We start from the raw sequence: 14586 nt of genomic DNA, 5'->3' as shown, positions 1-14586 counted from the left end.
CTACTGGGCACAGATGTCAGTTCAACATCTAGTTTTGATGTACATTTGGTTGAGTTGTCAACTAACGTGAATTCAACTTGAACTCAACAAAAAAATTCACCCATGTCATTTGATTGTTAATTCAGCGTCATCACAGTTCATTTTTGTTGTTGAAATGACGTAGAAACAACGTTGATTCAACCAGTTTTTGCCCTGTGGATAATGTGTATTGTATCATTTGATTGAATATATTGTTAGGTCAATATATGTCTAGTTTCTATAGTAGATCTGATATTGCCGAAGTGTGTGCATGTGTCGGTGCCTGCGCCACGGGGAAAGAGGGAATGCTCCTCCACTATGACTCTCAGTTACTCTCTGAGTTTACTCATCACATTATCTCTCTCGCGGTATAATTTCTCTCCCCCCCTCACTCCCGATATGCTGTTGCGCAAAAGCAGACACTGCAGGGAAGAACACAGCAAGTGAAGGCTAGCCACCGGCATCCCCCCTTTTCTCTGTCTTTGTCCCTCTCTCACTCTCTTAAAGAGATCTCTGCTTACCCTTCCATCACCACCCATCATCTCCACCGTCTGAGCCAGGTTGGGGTTAGCTAAACTGGGCATTGGCAAAGGACAAAGGTGGGTACTGAAGCTCAATGACATTGCTCAATAACTAGTGTTCTGTTTTAGTCTAATAGCATGCAGTAGCACTGTGCCGGAGGACAGAGTAGACCAGATACCGGTGTGCTGAATGTGCATTATGGCTGGTTGCTGTATAGTATCATTGCAGGGCTGCAGTGGTCTCTAGCAGACGATGATATCATCTTAACATATTTATATCTTCTTGCTGTGCAAACCAGACTTGAAAGTTAACTGCATGATTGCCTCACTAGAGATGGTCTGCCACCAGTAGAAATCAGTCATCTTCAGTGAATGTCCTCTTTGAGATATATAATTATATATATATATAATTATGATGAACTATTTGTTTGCTATTTCTGCAATTGGTTTAGGTGTCAGTTTGATGCATGTTAGAGGACATTTTCAGTTTCCGTGGCTATGGAACTAGTTTTTTTGTGCAGACTTTGCCTTGTCAAAGATTGTTGGCCGAGTCTTAAACATGCAGTTTAATACTCCAATCTGCTCTTGCCCAATTACTGAAGTGTTTAGCTAGAGTATTTTGTTTTTGCGCATTCAATGGGGGGCATTGCATGTGCAATTGGGATTCATTCCAAAACTGGGTTTGTGACTGTTGCATTGTTTGGTGCAGTAAGCTGTTGAATACAAGCAAGTGTCCTGGATCAAGCGAGTGTCCTGGATCTGTGAGTTTGAATACGCTTTTAGAGAACAACATTTATCCATTGATCAAAATATCAGTTTTTACCATGGTCCTAATTCTTGACTCAGCAATTATAGACCAAGCATTAGCAACAGATTTAAAAATACTAGTAGAAGTATGGCTACTAGTCATACACAACTTTGTACCATACATGCTCCTGTTTTGTATATGAGATGCTTGTTTATCTACTGTTTGATAATACATAAATCATTTAATCCTGGGGCAAGCGTATTTGGCGCAGCTGTCAGTGGTATCCTCAGTTCAGCTAAGAAGTGGATCATTATGCTCTGCACACTTACATCGCTGTTATCTGAACATTGACACGTTGTGTCCAGCGATGATGTCAGGAAGTGGGGTCGTGACTTGTTGCAAGGCGTTGCTCCCTCCCTCTCTGGATCGTATGTTAAGTGCCCTCTGACCTGGGGCTCTACAGACTGACTGGGTTATGACAAATATTAGGTGATGGATCTGTCCTGTGAAAGGAGAAACCATTTACTATAGGCTTATTATCGGGACATTATTTTACCTCAGTAATAGTAGAAAACGCTATTCCTGTGTTGTCTGCTGAAGTTATTGCTTGTGAATTATGTATTTATGCACTTATGTGGTAATGCTGTGCTGTGGTTTGTTGAGATGCAAGACAAATTACTCGAAAGGGACTAAATAAATGATCATAATAATAATAATCATTATTATTATTATTTTTGGAAGTAGGAACTGAGTAATACAATTTGGATCAATGGATTTGTTTCTGAAGCAACCTTCATTCTCCAAATGTTCTGTTCTTAGAGTGAATATGAGCCATGCTTTGGTTATTTGGCTATTTTGTTCAACTCCATGATAGCAAACTACTAACTTCCTAGAAACCTTCTAACAGCCATTTCAGAATTGTTACTAATACCCTCCCAACCCCTTTGAGCTTTGCATCTGGTGTCACATATCCTGCTGTTTCCATCTGAGTTAACACCATTAAATATTGACGATTGTGATACGGAATCACGCTCTGTATTAAATAGTCGCAATGGTTTACTCAGAGCAAGGAGATTGATGGTCCGAGGAACATTGGAGAAGGAGGATGAGATAAAAACATAGCCTAATTACAAATGGGCTTAAGATGGAGACCTTCAGTCAAGATCAGTGTCTTGGGCTTGTCTTTTTCTCTAAAAGTCAAAATCACTTCTGGACCCATAGATTCGTAATGTATCAATGAGAGCCTTTTTTGCTCAGTTATAGAAATCCATCCGATATCATTCAGGAAAAAGAAGTTGAAAAAAAGAACACTGACAAACCTGATTATGGTTATGGTTATTGTAGGTGGTGCTAAACAATTGACACGTTTTGTTGTAAATGTGTAGTTACAGAAAGGTAGCACAACTGAAGGTCCTCTCCTCTCTGCCTTCATAGTCCAGGAGTTCTCTTCAAATCAAATCAAATTGTATTCGTCACATGCACTGAATACAGCAGGTGTAGACCTTACAGTGAAATGCTTACTTACAAGCCCTTAACCAACAATGCTTTAAGAAGTTAAGAAAAATTAGAGTTCAGTAAAAAATGGAAAATAAAAGTAACAAATAATTAAAAAGCAGCAGTAAAATAACAATAGCAATATGTACATGAGTTAAAGTGACTGCATAAATAATAAACAGAGAGTAGTTACAGCGTAAAAGAGGGGTCTGGGTAGCCATTTGATTAACTGTTCAGGAGTCTTATGGCTTGGGGGTAGAAGCTGTTGAGAAGCCTGTTGGACCTAGACTTGGCGCTCCAGTACAGCTTGCCGTGCGGTAGCAGAGAGAACAGTCTATGACTATGGTGGCTGGAGTCTCAGACAATTTTTATGGCCTTCATCTGACACCACCTGGCATAGAGGTCCTGGATTGCAGCAAGCTTGGCACCGGTGATGTACTGGGCCATATGCCCTACCCTCTGTAGTGCCTTGCGCTAGGGGCCGAGCAGTTGCCATACCAGGCAGTGATGCAACCAGTCCTGATGCTCTCAATGGTGAATCTGTAGAACCTTTTGAGGATCTGAGGACCCATGCCGAATCTTTTCAGTTTCCTGAGGGGGAATAGGTTTTGTCGTGCCCTCTTCACGACTGTCTTAGTGTGTTTGGACCATGATAGTTTGTTGGTGATGTGGACACCAAGGAACTTGAAGCTCTCAACCTGCTCCACTACAGCCCTGTCGATGAGAATGGGGCCGTGCTCAGTCCTCCTTTTCCTGTAGTCCACAATCATCTCCTTTGTCTTGATCAGATTGAGGGAGAGGTTGTTGTCCTGGCACCACATGGCCAGGTCTCTGACCTCCTCCCTATATGCTGTCTCGTTGTTGTTGGAGATCAGGCCTACTACTATTTTGTCATTGGCAAACTTGATGATGGTGTTGGAGTCGTGCCTGGCCATGCAGTCATGAGTGAACAGGAAGTACAGGAGGGGACTGAGCACGCACCCCTGAGGGGCCCCCGTGTTGAGGATCAGCATGGCGGATGTGTTGTTACCTACCCTTACCACCTGGGGGCAGCCCGTCAGGAAGTCCAGGATCCAGTTGCAGAGGGAGGTGTTTAGTCCCAGGGTCCTTAGCTTAGTGATGAGCTTTGAGGGCACTATGGTGTTGAATGCTGAGCTGTAGTCAATGAATAGCATTCTCACATAGGTGTTCCTTTTGTCCAGGTGGGAAAGGCAGTGTTGAGTGCAATAGAGATTGCATCATCTGTGGATCTGTTGGGGCGGTATGCAAATTGGAGTGGGTCTAGGGTTTCTGGGATAATGGCGTTGATGTGAGCCATGACCAGCCTTTCAAAGCACTGCATGGCTACAGACGTGAGTACTACGGGTCGGTAGTCATTTAGGCAGGTTTACCTTACTGTTCTTGGGTACATTGACTATGGTGGTCTGCTTGAAACATGTTGGTATTACAGACTCAGTCAGGGACAGATTAAAAATGTCAGTGAAAACACTTGGCAGTTGGTCAGCGCATGCTCGGAGTACACGTCCTGGTAATCCTTCTGGCCCTGCGGCCTTGTGGATGTTGACTTGTTTATGAATATACATGAATTTATGAATATTGAAAAATATAGACATGAATATTGAAAAAACACAATTTTGGATTTGGCACATTTTGTAATATATTGTTGAGTATAATATACTGTATGGGCATATCAAAGTTCCCAAATGGAATCTCTGCTACTTTAAGAGTTATCATCCAATTTGTAGGCATTACCAACAGAGTGAATGTGAAATTGAATTCAAAGTGGCCGTCATCTGCTGGTGATTTTCAGGATGTACAATGATACAGGAGGGCTGTGATTGGTTACATTTCCTACTTTACCAATTTCTCTCTATAAAATAACTTTAAAACTGGCAGAGATCCCACTCTCAAACTTTAAACTGACCGTAGAGTATATTATGTTCAACAATATATTGAAAAATAATCCAAATCCACAGTTGAGTTTTTTCAATATTCATGTTTATATTTGTCAATATTCATATATATTGAAATTAAAAATTAAAAAAATATATTGTGGTATTTTTTTCTCCTGGTTTCATATGGAATCACTCAGTAGGCAATTTATTTTCATCACACTAGTATTATTAAAATGTTTTACATTTGAGTAATTTAGCAGATGCTCTCATCCAGAGCGACTTACAGCAGTGAGTACATACATTTTCGTACTGGTCTCTCGTGGGAATCAAACCCACAACCCTGGCATTGCAAATGCCATGCTTTTTTAACTGAGCCACACAGGACCTGATTATGATTTGGTTGTAGATTGTCTGCTGATTGGGATTGTATCAACTATACACTCTATGTCCTCTCTATACTGTAGCTGCATGCCTGTGTGATCCAGGCTCTAGTCTTTCCCATCAGTGTCACCTCAGGCATAGCTGCAAAGTGAGCACTCTGTCTCTCCGACACCTCTCCTCCCTCCCTCCCTCCCTGCTGCTGAAAGCCGATGATGATGGCATGAGACAGCAGAAATGTGAGCTGAGGGTGATACATCAAATGTCCTCTCCCGTCGGAAGCCAGCTGCGGACGCCCCACCATCCACTTGGTTGGAGTTTGTCCCAGATGAGTTGTTATTGGCTGAGAGTAAGCTGCAGAGTCCCCATGTGTTGCTCCACGATACACTGTTAGTCAATGTATTCCTCCTCCCTTTGCCATCTCTCCCTTCTACCTCTTTCTATTCCCTTTTTTGTTTGAAAAACTGGAGTCTACCTGTTGGAGATTCATTTAGAGGTTTGGTTTACGGTTTCTATATGTCAAGTCACCTCATGCAGCACTGACTTCAGAGAGCAAGAACGCACTTTGTTGACTATGGATACGTTGGACACCTTCCCGTCTCACCTCTTGGTCACTAGCTCTTGGGAGTTGTTGATCCACTATCATGGCTTGTGTTTGGTTCAAAAGCAGCTGCAGCCGGAGGAATGTGGTGGGTTGTTTCAGTTGCTATTTAGGCTCAAAAGTTACAGGAACGGTGGAACTCAGACTCTTCACTTGTTTTATGGCACCATTTCTGTCGTGTTTCATTTGGTGCCAGGAAAATTCTTCTTGGCAGGCTCTCTGCTTCCTTGGCCGGAACAAGGACGGGGTGCAAGAGGCAGGAGCAGGTTGGCCTCCCCGGGCTCCTCGTCAGCACAAACACACGCTCTCACATACACACATAAAGACACACGCACACACACACGGGAGGCAGGAAAAAAATGGAGAGGGCATCTGGGATCGATGTATTTTTAAAGTAGAAACCAGGTTACTGCTTAGTGTAATGCCTACAGCTATGCACTACATTTTCAACACCAAATTCCATGTGTATGTTGGCAGTCAATTTCTATTCATCTGAAAGGATTGTATAGGTATTAGCAATTTGGTGAAAATTTCACCCAGACTATCAGAGGGAAAGGTGGAGCAACCCCCATATTGCTTATCCTTTAAAATTCTTTCACATTCTATTCAAGTGCCTAGGGTGCAAGGGGTTCTTTTTGGACTGGGCCATAGTCTGAATTGGTCCATGTCCCTCTTGGTTGCCATTCTCCCTGCTCAGCCTCCTATTGTAATCTGTTATTCTTGTATTCAGTCAGACCTTTCCACTTTTTAATGAACTTCTATTCTTAGATCGAGGGAGTATGCATTTCCAATTACACCAGCGGTTTTAGGCTGATTTATCAGACCAAGGGCAAGGGACGGATTTAACAGTGAAACTCTATGACAGTGGGAAAACTATGGTTGCATTCATTAGTGCACAGCGTAGCAAAAAGTTTTGCTACGGAAAAGGAAAACAAGTTCAGGTAGTCCCTCCCTGTTTCGGTCTGTTTTCCTCCGTTTTACGACTTATATAATAAAAAAAGTGGTCCATCTACTGTTTGTACAGTGACATCAACTAATAGGCCTATTGTATGTTATATTCAATGGACGATGATGCCTTTGTGTGACTAAATGCAGAGTTGGCCAAACGTACTGTATTACACGGGCACCATAGTTCACATATCTATATTAAATTTAGATTATTTTTGCCAACTGATTCTTCATGACGATTTAGAAAGGAACATTGTCAAAGATGACTAATGCTGAATCTGGAAATCAATTTTTTGGATGTGTCTGAAATGGCACCCTTTTCCATACTGTATATAGTGCACTACTTCTGACCAGGGCTCTGGTAATGCACCATTTAGGGAAAAGGGTGCCATTTCAGATGGCCATTTCACTATGGTGCCTGAGGTCGTTTGTTAATGCAATATTCACTCAGAAATTGAGCGGACGCATTGATTGGATCTCTCATAATGTTTTTTATTTCCTGGGGGGGTTGAGACCTCTCGTTGTTTTTGGATTTGAAAATCCAACAGTTGTGATGGAAGGGGGCCGTGTGTGGCTGTGCTTGTGGGTGTTTGAGTGCGAAAGACATGGAGGAGAATCAACCAGTAAAAGCACAGCCCCCTTCATTATCAAGGCATAACATCAAAACAGACTTTCCAGACTGAAGTCAGAAGGATTTTGAATTTGTTATCAGCCAGACTACAGAATATCTTCCAGAAACTGCTCAATGGCTAGTAGGCAGCCATTATTGCTGTGGCCAGCCCTGCTCTGTATCTCAAGGAGTTGGAGGAGGGAGTTTGGAGTCACCTTCACATGATTTGCCCCTGCTTTATCATGACCCCTCAGAATGAGGGTAATGAGTCGTAACATTGATGCACTTCAGCCACAGAGACCACACCAGAGCATGCAACAGCCCTCCTTTAACAGTGGCATGAGGCCTATACATTTTTACCTTTATTTAACTAGGCAAGTCATTTAAGAACTAATTCTTATTTACAATGACGGGCTACCCCAACCAAACCTGGACGACGCTGGGCCAATTGTGCACCACCCTATGAGACTCCCAATCACTGCCGACTGTGGTGCAGCCTGGACTCAAACCAGGGACTGTAGTGATGCCTCTTGCAATGAGATGCAGTCCCTTAGACCACTGTGCCACTCAGGAGCCCAAAAGACTCACCATACATTCTCTATCTATGACCTGGAAGGTGAACAACTCTCTTGGTTTTACAGTGGATTTTATTTAAACTGTGGGTTTCAGTGTCCATTTTTAATTTTTTATCATACTCAGTGTATGATACTGTAGGACATGACCTTCACTAATACAGTGAAAATGTGACTAACCTTTCGAGTTGGCCATTTTATTCAACAGCCATGCATTTGGATAGGCATTTTTAGATTTGAACCAAATCTCTAACAGTGACACCACATCATCTGCTACATCCAATTGTGTTTATATCAATGATCCTACATTTGTTAGAATTTTTTAAATATTGCCTTTCCGTTTCTTTTCAAACAGAGTTAGGGGAAATAGAATCCAACGGGGGGACAGAATCAGAGAGAACACTGGCCTTTAAGTAGATTGGTTCAGAAAATGAATCCACAGTGTCTTAATCCAGGGGTGGGGGATGATTGTCACATTTTTGCTGATAGAAATGTGTAAAAAGCAATAATTAAATGGGACTTTTATTAAAGTGATTTGCTTGCTTTGTTCTGATTGAGAATGGTCAGGTATTGTTAGAGAACAGCAACAACTATTGGAGGGTTTGTCCGTAGAACATTATAAGCCTTATGACACTTCTGATGCTTCTAGAAACACCATCAGATAGGCAAACATCTTACCAATACTTGTTTCCCTTTGGCTATGTGCAGAAACCCTTAAAATAACCCAGCCTGACTTCAGAAATTAATTTCATGAAGGGTTTAGGCTAATGCTTCTCCCCCTCTGAAATGGTGATGCACACCCCACATAAACACTATGTGACAGCTACAACCCTTCAAAATACCCTACATTGTCATGAAAATCCCTTAGCAGACTCTAGGAGGCACAATAGAACAATATAAAATTGAGAGCGCTGAAGCCTCTGGAAACACTATCTTGTTTCAGATATTGTATTTATTTAAAGACTTTATGGAAGACTCACCATACATTCTCTAAACCCAGCAAGTTCAGTCTTACCCTGTCGTTTCTTGTCTGTCCACAGAGGTAAGAGGTCATAGGTGAGAGCGTGACCCCACAGCAGGCGTTCCATCCCGCCACGCTCCCCTCCTCGTGACCTCATGTATCCTGAATCCAACCAGGACTCGCCGGCGCGCCTCTCCCATAAACAACATGCATCCCCTGGCATGATCTACAGGTAGAACAGACACACACACACACACACACACACACACACACACACACACACACACACACACACACACACACACACACACACAGCTATGACTTATCATACTTGTGAGGACTTTGTATAGGTACCGGACTGACGTGCAATATGCAAACAGAGCAGGAAGTTTCAATAGGCCAGTGCAACCCAGGGTTTGATACCAGCACAAACAGAAACCCTCTTAATCCTAATCATAAACCTAACCACTAACCCTAATCCTAAACCAAACCCCTAAACCTAAAATAGCGTTTTTACAAGTGAGGACCGGCAAAATGTCCTCACCACCCTGCATTTTTGTTGGTTTACTATTCTTGTGAGGACTTTTGGTAGGGTTAGGAGTTGGGGTTAGTTTTAGGTTTAGGAGTTAAGGTTAGTGTTACGCACACACACGCACACACACACACACACACACACACACACACACACACACACACACACACACACACACACACACACACACACACACACACACACATAACTGCTACCCCTAACCCCAATTCTAACCCTAAACCTAACCTAAACCCTAAGCCTAAAATAGTATTTCTACAAGTGAGGACTGGCAAAATGTCCTGACTTCACAGAATTTTTGTTGGTTTGCTATTCTTGTAAGGATTTTGGGTACTCACAAGTATAGTAAAAAGTACACACGCACACACACATGCACATACAAACACACAGACACACACACACATTTGTTTTACTATCCTTGTGGGGACCAAATTTGATTCCCATTCAAAATCCAATTTTCCCTAACCCCTAACCCTAACTTCTAACCCTAAACCTAACCCCTAATCTTAATTCTAACTATAACCCTAATTCTAACCCTAAACCTAACCCAAGCCTAAAATAGCCTTTTTATAAGTGAGGATAGGCAAAATGTCCTCACTTCCCTGAATTACTGTTCTTGTGAGGACTCTTGGTCCTCACAAGTTTAGTAAAACGTGTACACACACACACACACACACACACACACACACACACACACACACACACACACACACACACACACACACACACACACACACACACAGAATCAACACTAGGTGGAGCCATACATGTATGGCTGAAAGATTACAGCCTCACAGCAGCAGGGAAAATTGGCTTAGTGCTGTAGTATTGTAGTTCTGTTTTATTTTACCCTTGTATTACTTGTAGGGTGCCTCGTATCTCTCTTGCTTGCTTGACAATGCTCTCCCGCTCCTGCTTGCTATTTTTCTATTTTTCTCTCCAGTGCTCGGTATGGGAGCCATGGGAGTCCCAGCAAGCGACAGCTGCAGTATTACAGGTACAATTTGTCTGTCTTATATCCCTCCTCCCTGGATATACAGTCATATTCTCTGTCACTCCTCGGTCAATGAACCACAGTGGTATGCCTGTGGAACCAGCTCATAAAATATTAAAGATGCACTATGCAGAAATTGCTCTGCCATTTCCTGGTTGCTAAAATTAATTTGTGAACGACCAGCTCGATTCGGTCTTATGTAGCAAAATTTGAAAAGTTTTTTTTTACATTGGATAAAAGTAGAGACTCAGAGCTAGAAAATTGTATATCATACACTACAGTTGAGGAACAATGGGAAAGTCTGCTTTGAAAGTTGATAAACTTTTAACCTCACTTTGAGAAAATGGTCCTTATATGTTTTGGTACCTACTGGAGAGCTCTTTTTTGTCTACACCCTTTCAGCATCGTTCACACCCTCTTAAGCTTTAGCCCCACCCATCTCTTTAAGGATTCACATGAGGCTATGTACTACACATCTGAAGATTTCAAGACTAACGGCTGGTTTATACTACGGGTGTGTTCATAAATTTAATTTGGAGTGCCAGAGTGTGCTTTCTGACCTAACAACAGTAGTCAAGCACCTAAGCTAACTGGCTAACGTTGGCTAGCTTGCTAGCCACTTCCAGACACAAATGAGAGAACAGCTCACTTTGACCATTTTACTTGCCCCACCAGAGCTGGTTAGGCTGTTTTTATGTTATCCAGAGCATGGTGACTGCAACTGTGCTGCTGGAAAACATTTTGTGATGCTTTTTTGCCAACGTTTACTGACACCGGCCATATTCAACGGGTGTTGAGCGTTCGTAAATTCTTCAGCTATGAAATCTGAGTAGATAACCAGAGCGAATTTACCAGCTACGTCTATTGACAGTTGTCACAGTGACATCATAAACATTCTATTGAAATAGTTACTTGCATAGTGGAGTCTTTGTTTAGACATATAGCTAGCTAGCTCAACAATAATATGAATAATATTACTACAGAGATCATACACGGAATGTTAACTGGCTGGCTAACAGTACACTTAAACTTTTAAATGAAAACGACTTTGTGACAAAATTACAAATGTATAATATCTGAAAATGTAGCTAGCTAGACTCTCTCACTCATATACATGGATGGACGCTTCTCCCTCTCTGTCACGGATGCCATGGTTGCCCTTAGTTTGAAGTTGTAATCCGGAGACCAGTGTTTTATACAACAGCCTTCTGTGTGTTCTCTTTTCGACTCTGTCTGCATATTTGCAATCAAACACCAGAATTTTCTCCATCTCCTTAGCTATCATACTCTAATTCCACTGATTTCAAAACTCCATCTTCCAGAAAGTGGAGAGCAACACATATGTAGTTCTACTACGCGATATCTTTCAAAAAAGCCGTGTTAGAAAGGATTACCTACACATATTGACCAGCTCATATTATAGACAGAAGCGTGCTTCATGGCAGACCAATCCGAACTCATCTCTCGGCATGTCCATTCCAATCATTATCTCAGACAATCATGGCTAGTGGGAAGGTTGCCCCCTTTTTCTGTGGCTAAACCAACTAGGCTCGTAATTTAACAATTTTATTCGTATTTACAGATGGCATACATGTTTGTTATTAAGGCACATGAAAGTTCACATGTTCCAGAAGGCATTACTGCCCAAAATTGCATTTTGATTTTTTAAAAAGTTTACGTTCAAATGGCGCTCCTGTTTCCTGAAACGAGTCACATTTCAGTTTATTTGACAAAACAAGCAAGTATAGTGTAGAGAATCATTGTACCATCTTAACCGCTGTGAAACATGTTTTCCATAACCAAAAATATTGTATTTTCAGCTGTTTGAAGCTGGTGTACAAAACCAAAAGTAAAAGATGTAAAAACAACACTTATTAAGAACGGGAAGCATAGAGACAACGCATATTGTCACGTTCCTGACCTGATTTCCTTTGTTTAGTATGTGTTTAGTTGGTCAGGACGTGAGCTGGGTGGGTATTCTATGTTATGTGTTTCTATGTTGGGATCATTGGTAATTAGCCTGATATGGTTCTCAATCAGGGGCAGGTGTTTTACGTTTCCTCTGATTGAGAACCATATTAAGGTAGGCTGTTCACACCGTTTGTTTGTGGGTGATTGTTGCTGTGTCTGTGTATGTCGCACCACACGGTACTGTTTCGTTTCGTTCTTTCATTCATTTTTCGTGTGTTCCTTCCTGTTCGTGCGTTCATGTTATATGTTCTCTAGTTCAGGTTTGTTCACGTCGTTTATTGTTTTGTAGTTATCAAGTGTTCTTCGTGTTCGTCTTCGTCTTTAAATAAATCATTATGGATTCAACCTACGCTGCGTTTTGGTCCGATCCATGCTCCTCCTCAGACGAGGAGGAGAACAAACGTTACACATATAGAAATTATCTAACGCTTCTTAGACTTACTTTCAATGAGAATGACAGATGCGGAAAAACCCAGCAGTGTTGCAGTTCTTGACAAAACGGTCAAGAACACCTACTACCATACCCCGTTCAAAGGCACTTACATGTGTTGTAATGGCACTTAATGGCACACATGCATAATCCATGTCTTATTTGTCACAACGCTTAAATATCCTTCTTTAACCTGTTTTCTCCCCTTCATCTACACTGATTGAAGTGACATCAATAAGGTATCAAAGCTTTCACCTGGATTCACCTGGTCAGTCTGTGTCATGGAAAGAGCAGAGCTGTGTTCGAATACCCACACTAACATACTGTATACTACATACTTAATGAGTATATACTACGTACTATATACTATTAGTTCATTTTAGTATACTGTAAATGAAGAGTATCGTTTCCGTTGAGCGTACTAGAGCTTTGCATGTCTGCCGGAAATTGATGTGATTGTTATGCAACCTCTTGCTAGCTTGTTAGCATAAAAAATGACTAGCTAAAATCGATTTTGGGTGCATTCGTAAATTTAATTGCCAGAGTGCGCTCTGGGCATTCATAAATCCAGAGTGTTGTCAGATTGTCCATTCGTAAATTCAGAGCGTTTCGCTCTCGGAGCGTTCAGAGCGCACACTGGACGCTCTGGCCTAGAAGTAGGGTTGATCCGAGTGTTCAACGGCAGTCAAGCAGCCAAGCCAACTACTTCCAGACCCAAATGAGAGAACACCTCACTCTGATCATTTTACTTGCCCTAGCAGAGCTGGTTAGGCAGTTTTCATGTTATCCAGAGCATTGGTGACTGCAACTGTGCTGCTGGCAACGATTTAATTATACTTTTTTGCCAACATTTACTGACATCGGCCATATTCAACGGGTGTTGAGCATTCATAAATTCATCAGTTATTCTGCACAAGAGTGCTCTGAAATCGGAGTAGATAGCCAGAATTAACAATGTCCATTGAAACGCACAACAACTATACCACTTAGCTAAGAATCATGTGAATAATCAAGTCAATAAACGTCAGGTACTTAGTTAGGTAGTTATTATGCTACCTGGCAAGTTGGATATATTAGTAACCAACTAAAGTTAGGTAACTAGCTAACATACTGGTACATACTGCTGTAATGCTATGAGGTTCATAAGGATAGCGTAGCTAACAAATTGTCAGCCAACATAACGTGTAACTTATTTGAAAAGTCAATACTTTATTACATTGCACAACATGTTGTTAACATTTGTCATAATTGGTTAAAGCAATGAATTTGTATCCACTGTCGTCGGACTTCGGCTGCATATTTTCTGCCATTTTCTTCAAATCTGAAAATGTTGTAAAGCCACGCCCATTTTCTGAAGAATTGCATTATGGGCCCTAAAAGCACAGAAAAAGTGTCCACTGCATAGATCCTTCGTATTTTGGAGAATTTAGTACGACATCCGGGAACTTTTGGCATGCTAACTATATCCATACTATGACCAATAAGCATACGATATACTCAAATCACGTTACAAATAGTACGGCTAGTGCGGTTAGTATGAGTATTCGAACACAACTCAGGTGTTCTTAATGTTTTGTATACTCAGTATATATACAGTAGGTACAGTGCCTTCGGGAAAGCATTCATACCGCTTTATTACCCCCTTTATTACCCCCTAATTCCACATTATGTTGTCTTACAGACATAATTCAAAATTGATTACATTTTTTAAAATGATCTCACCCATCTACATGCAATACTCCATAACGATCAAGCGAAAACATGTTTTTAGAAATGTTAGCAAATTTATTGAAAATAAAATACCGAAATATTAATTGACAGTATTGCTAGACAACCATTTTCAGGTCTTGCCATAGATTTTGAAGTAGATTTAAGTCACTCTGGAACATTCACTG

At 41.4% G+C, this 14586-nt stretch overlaps 1 protein-coding gene across 3 annotated transcripts in view; it reads left to right on the top strand.

Moving 5' to 3' along the window:
• The first annotated feature begins 377 nt into the window (after positions 1-377).
• LOC139557130 (voltage-gated potassium channel subunit beta-2-like) overlaps positions 378-14586 on the top strand; it is a 119736-nt gene continuing 105527 nt past the window's right edge. Inside the window, exons 1-3 of one of the 3 annotated variants that reach the window (XM_071371528.1) lie at positions 378-617; positions 8826-8978; positions 10240-10293. In XM_071371528.1, the coding sequence (XP_071227629.1) occupies positions 8902-8978; positions 10240-10293 (131 nt within the window). In that variant the 5' untranslated portion in view covers positions 378-617; positions 8826-8901. Of the gene's footprint in view, positions 618-1210; positions 1301-8825; positions 8979-10239; positions 10294-14586 lie in introns of those variants that run through there. The other 2 variants (XM_071371530.1, XM_071371529.1) reach the window with 2 other exon arrangements.

The sequence above is a fragment of the Salvelinus alpinus genome, chromosome 28, assembly GCF_045679555.1.
Source record: "Salvelinus alpinus chromosome 28, SLU_Salpinus.1, whole genome shotgun sequence".
NCBI lineage: Eukaryota > Metazoa > Chordata > Actinopteri > Salmoniformes > Salmonidae > Salvelinus > Salvelinus alpinus.
The sequence above is the reverse complement of the archived record's forward strand: the minus strand, read 5'-3'. Positions and strand labels throughout refer to the sequence as shown.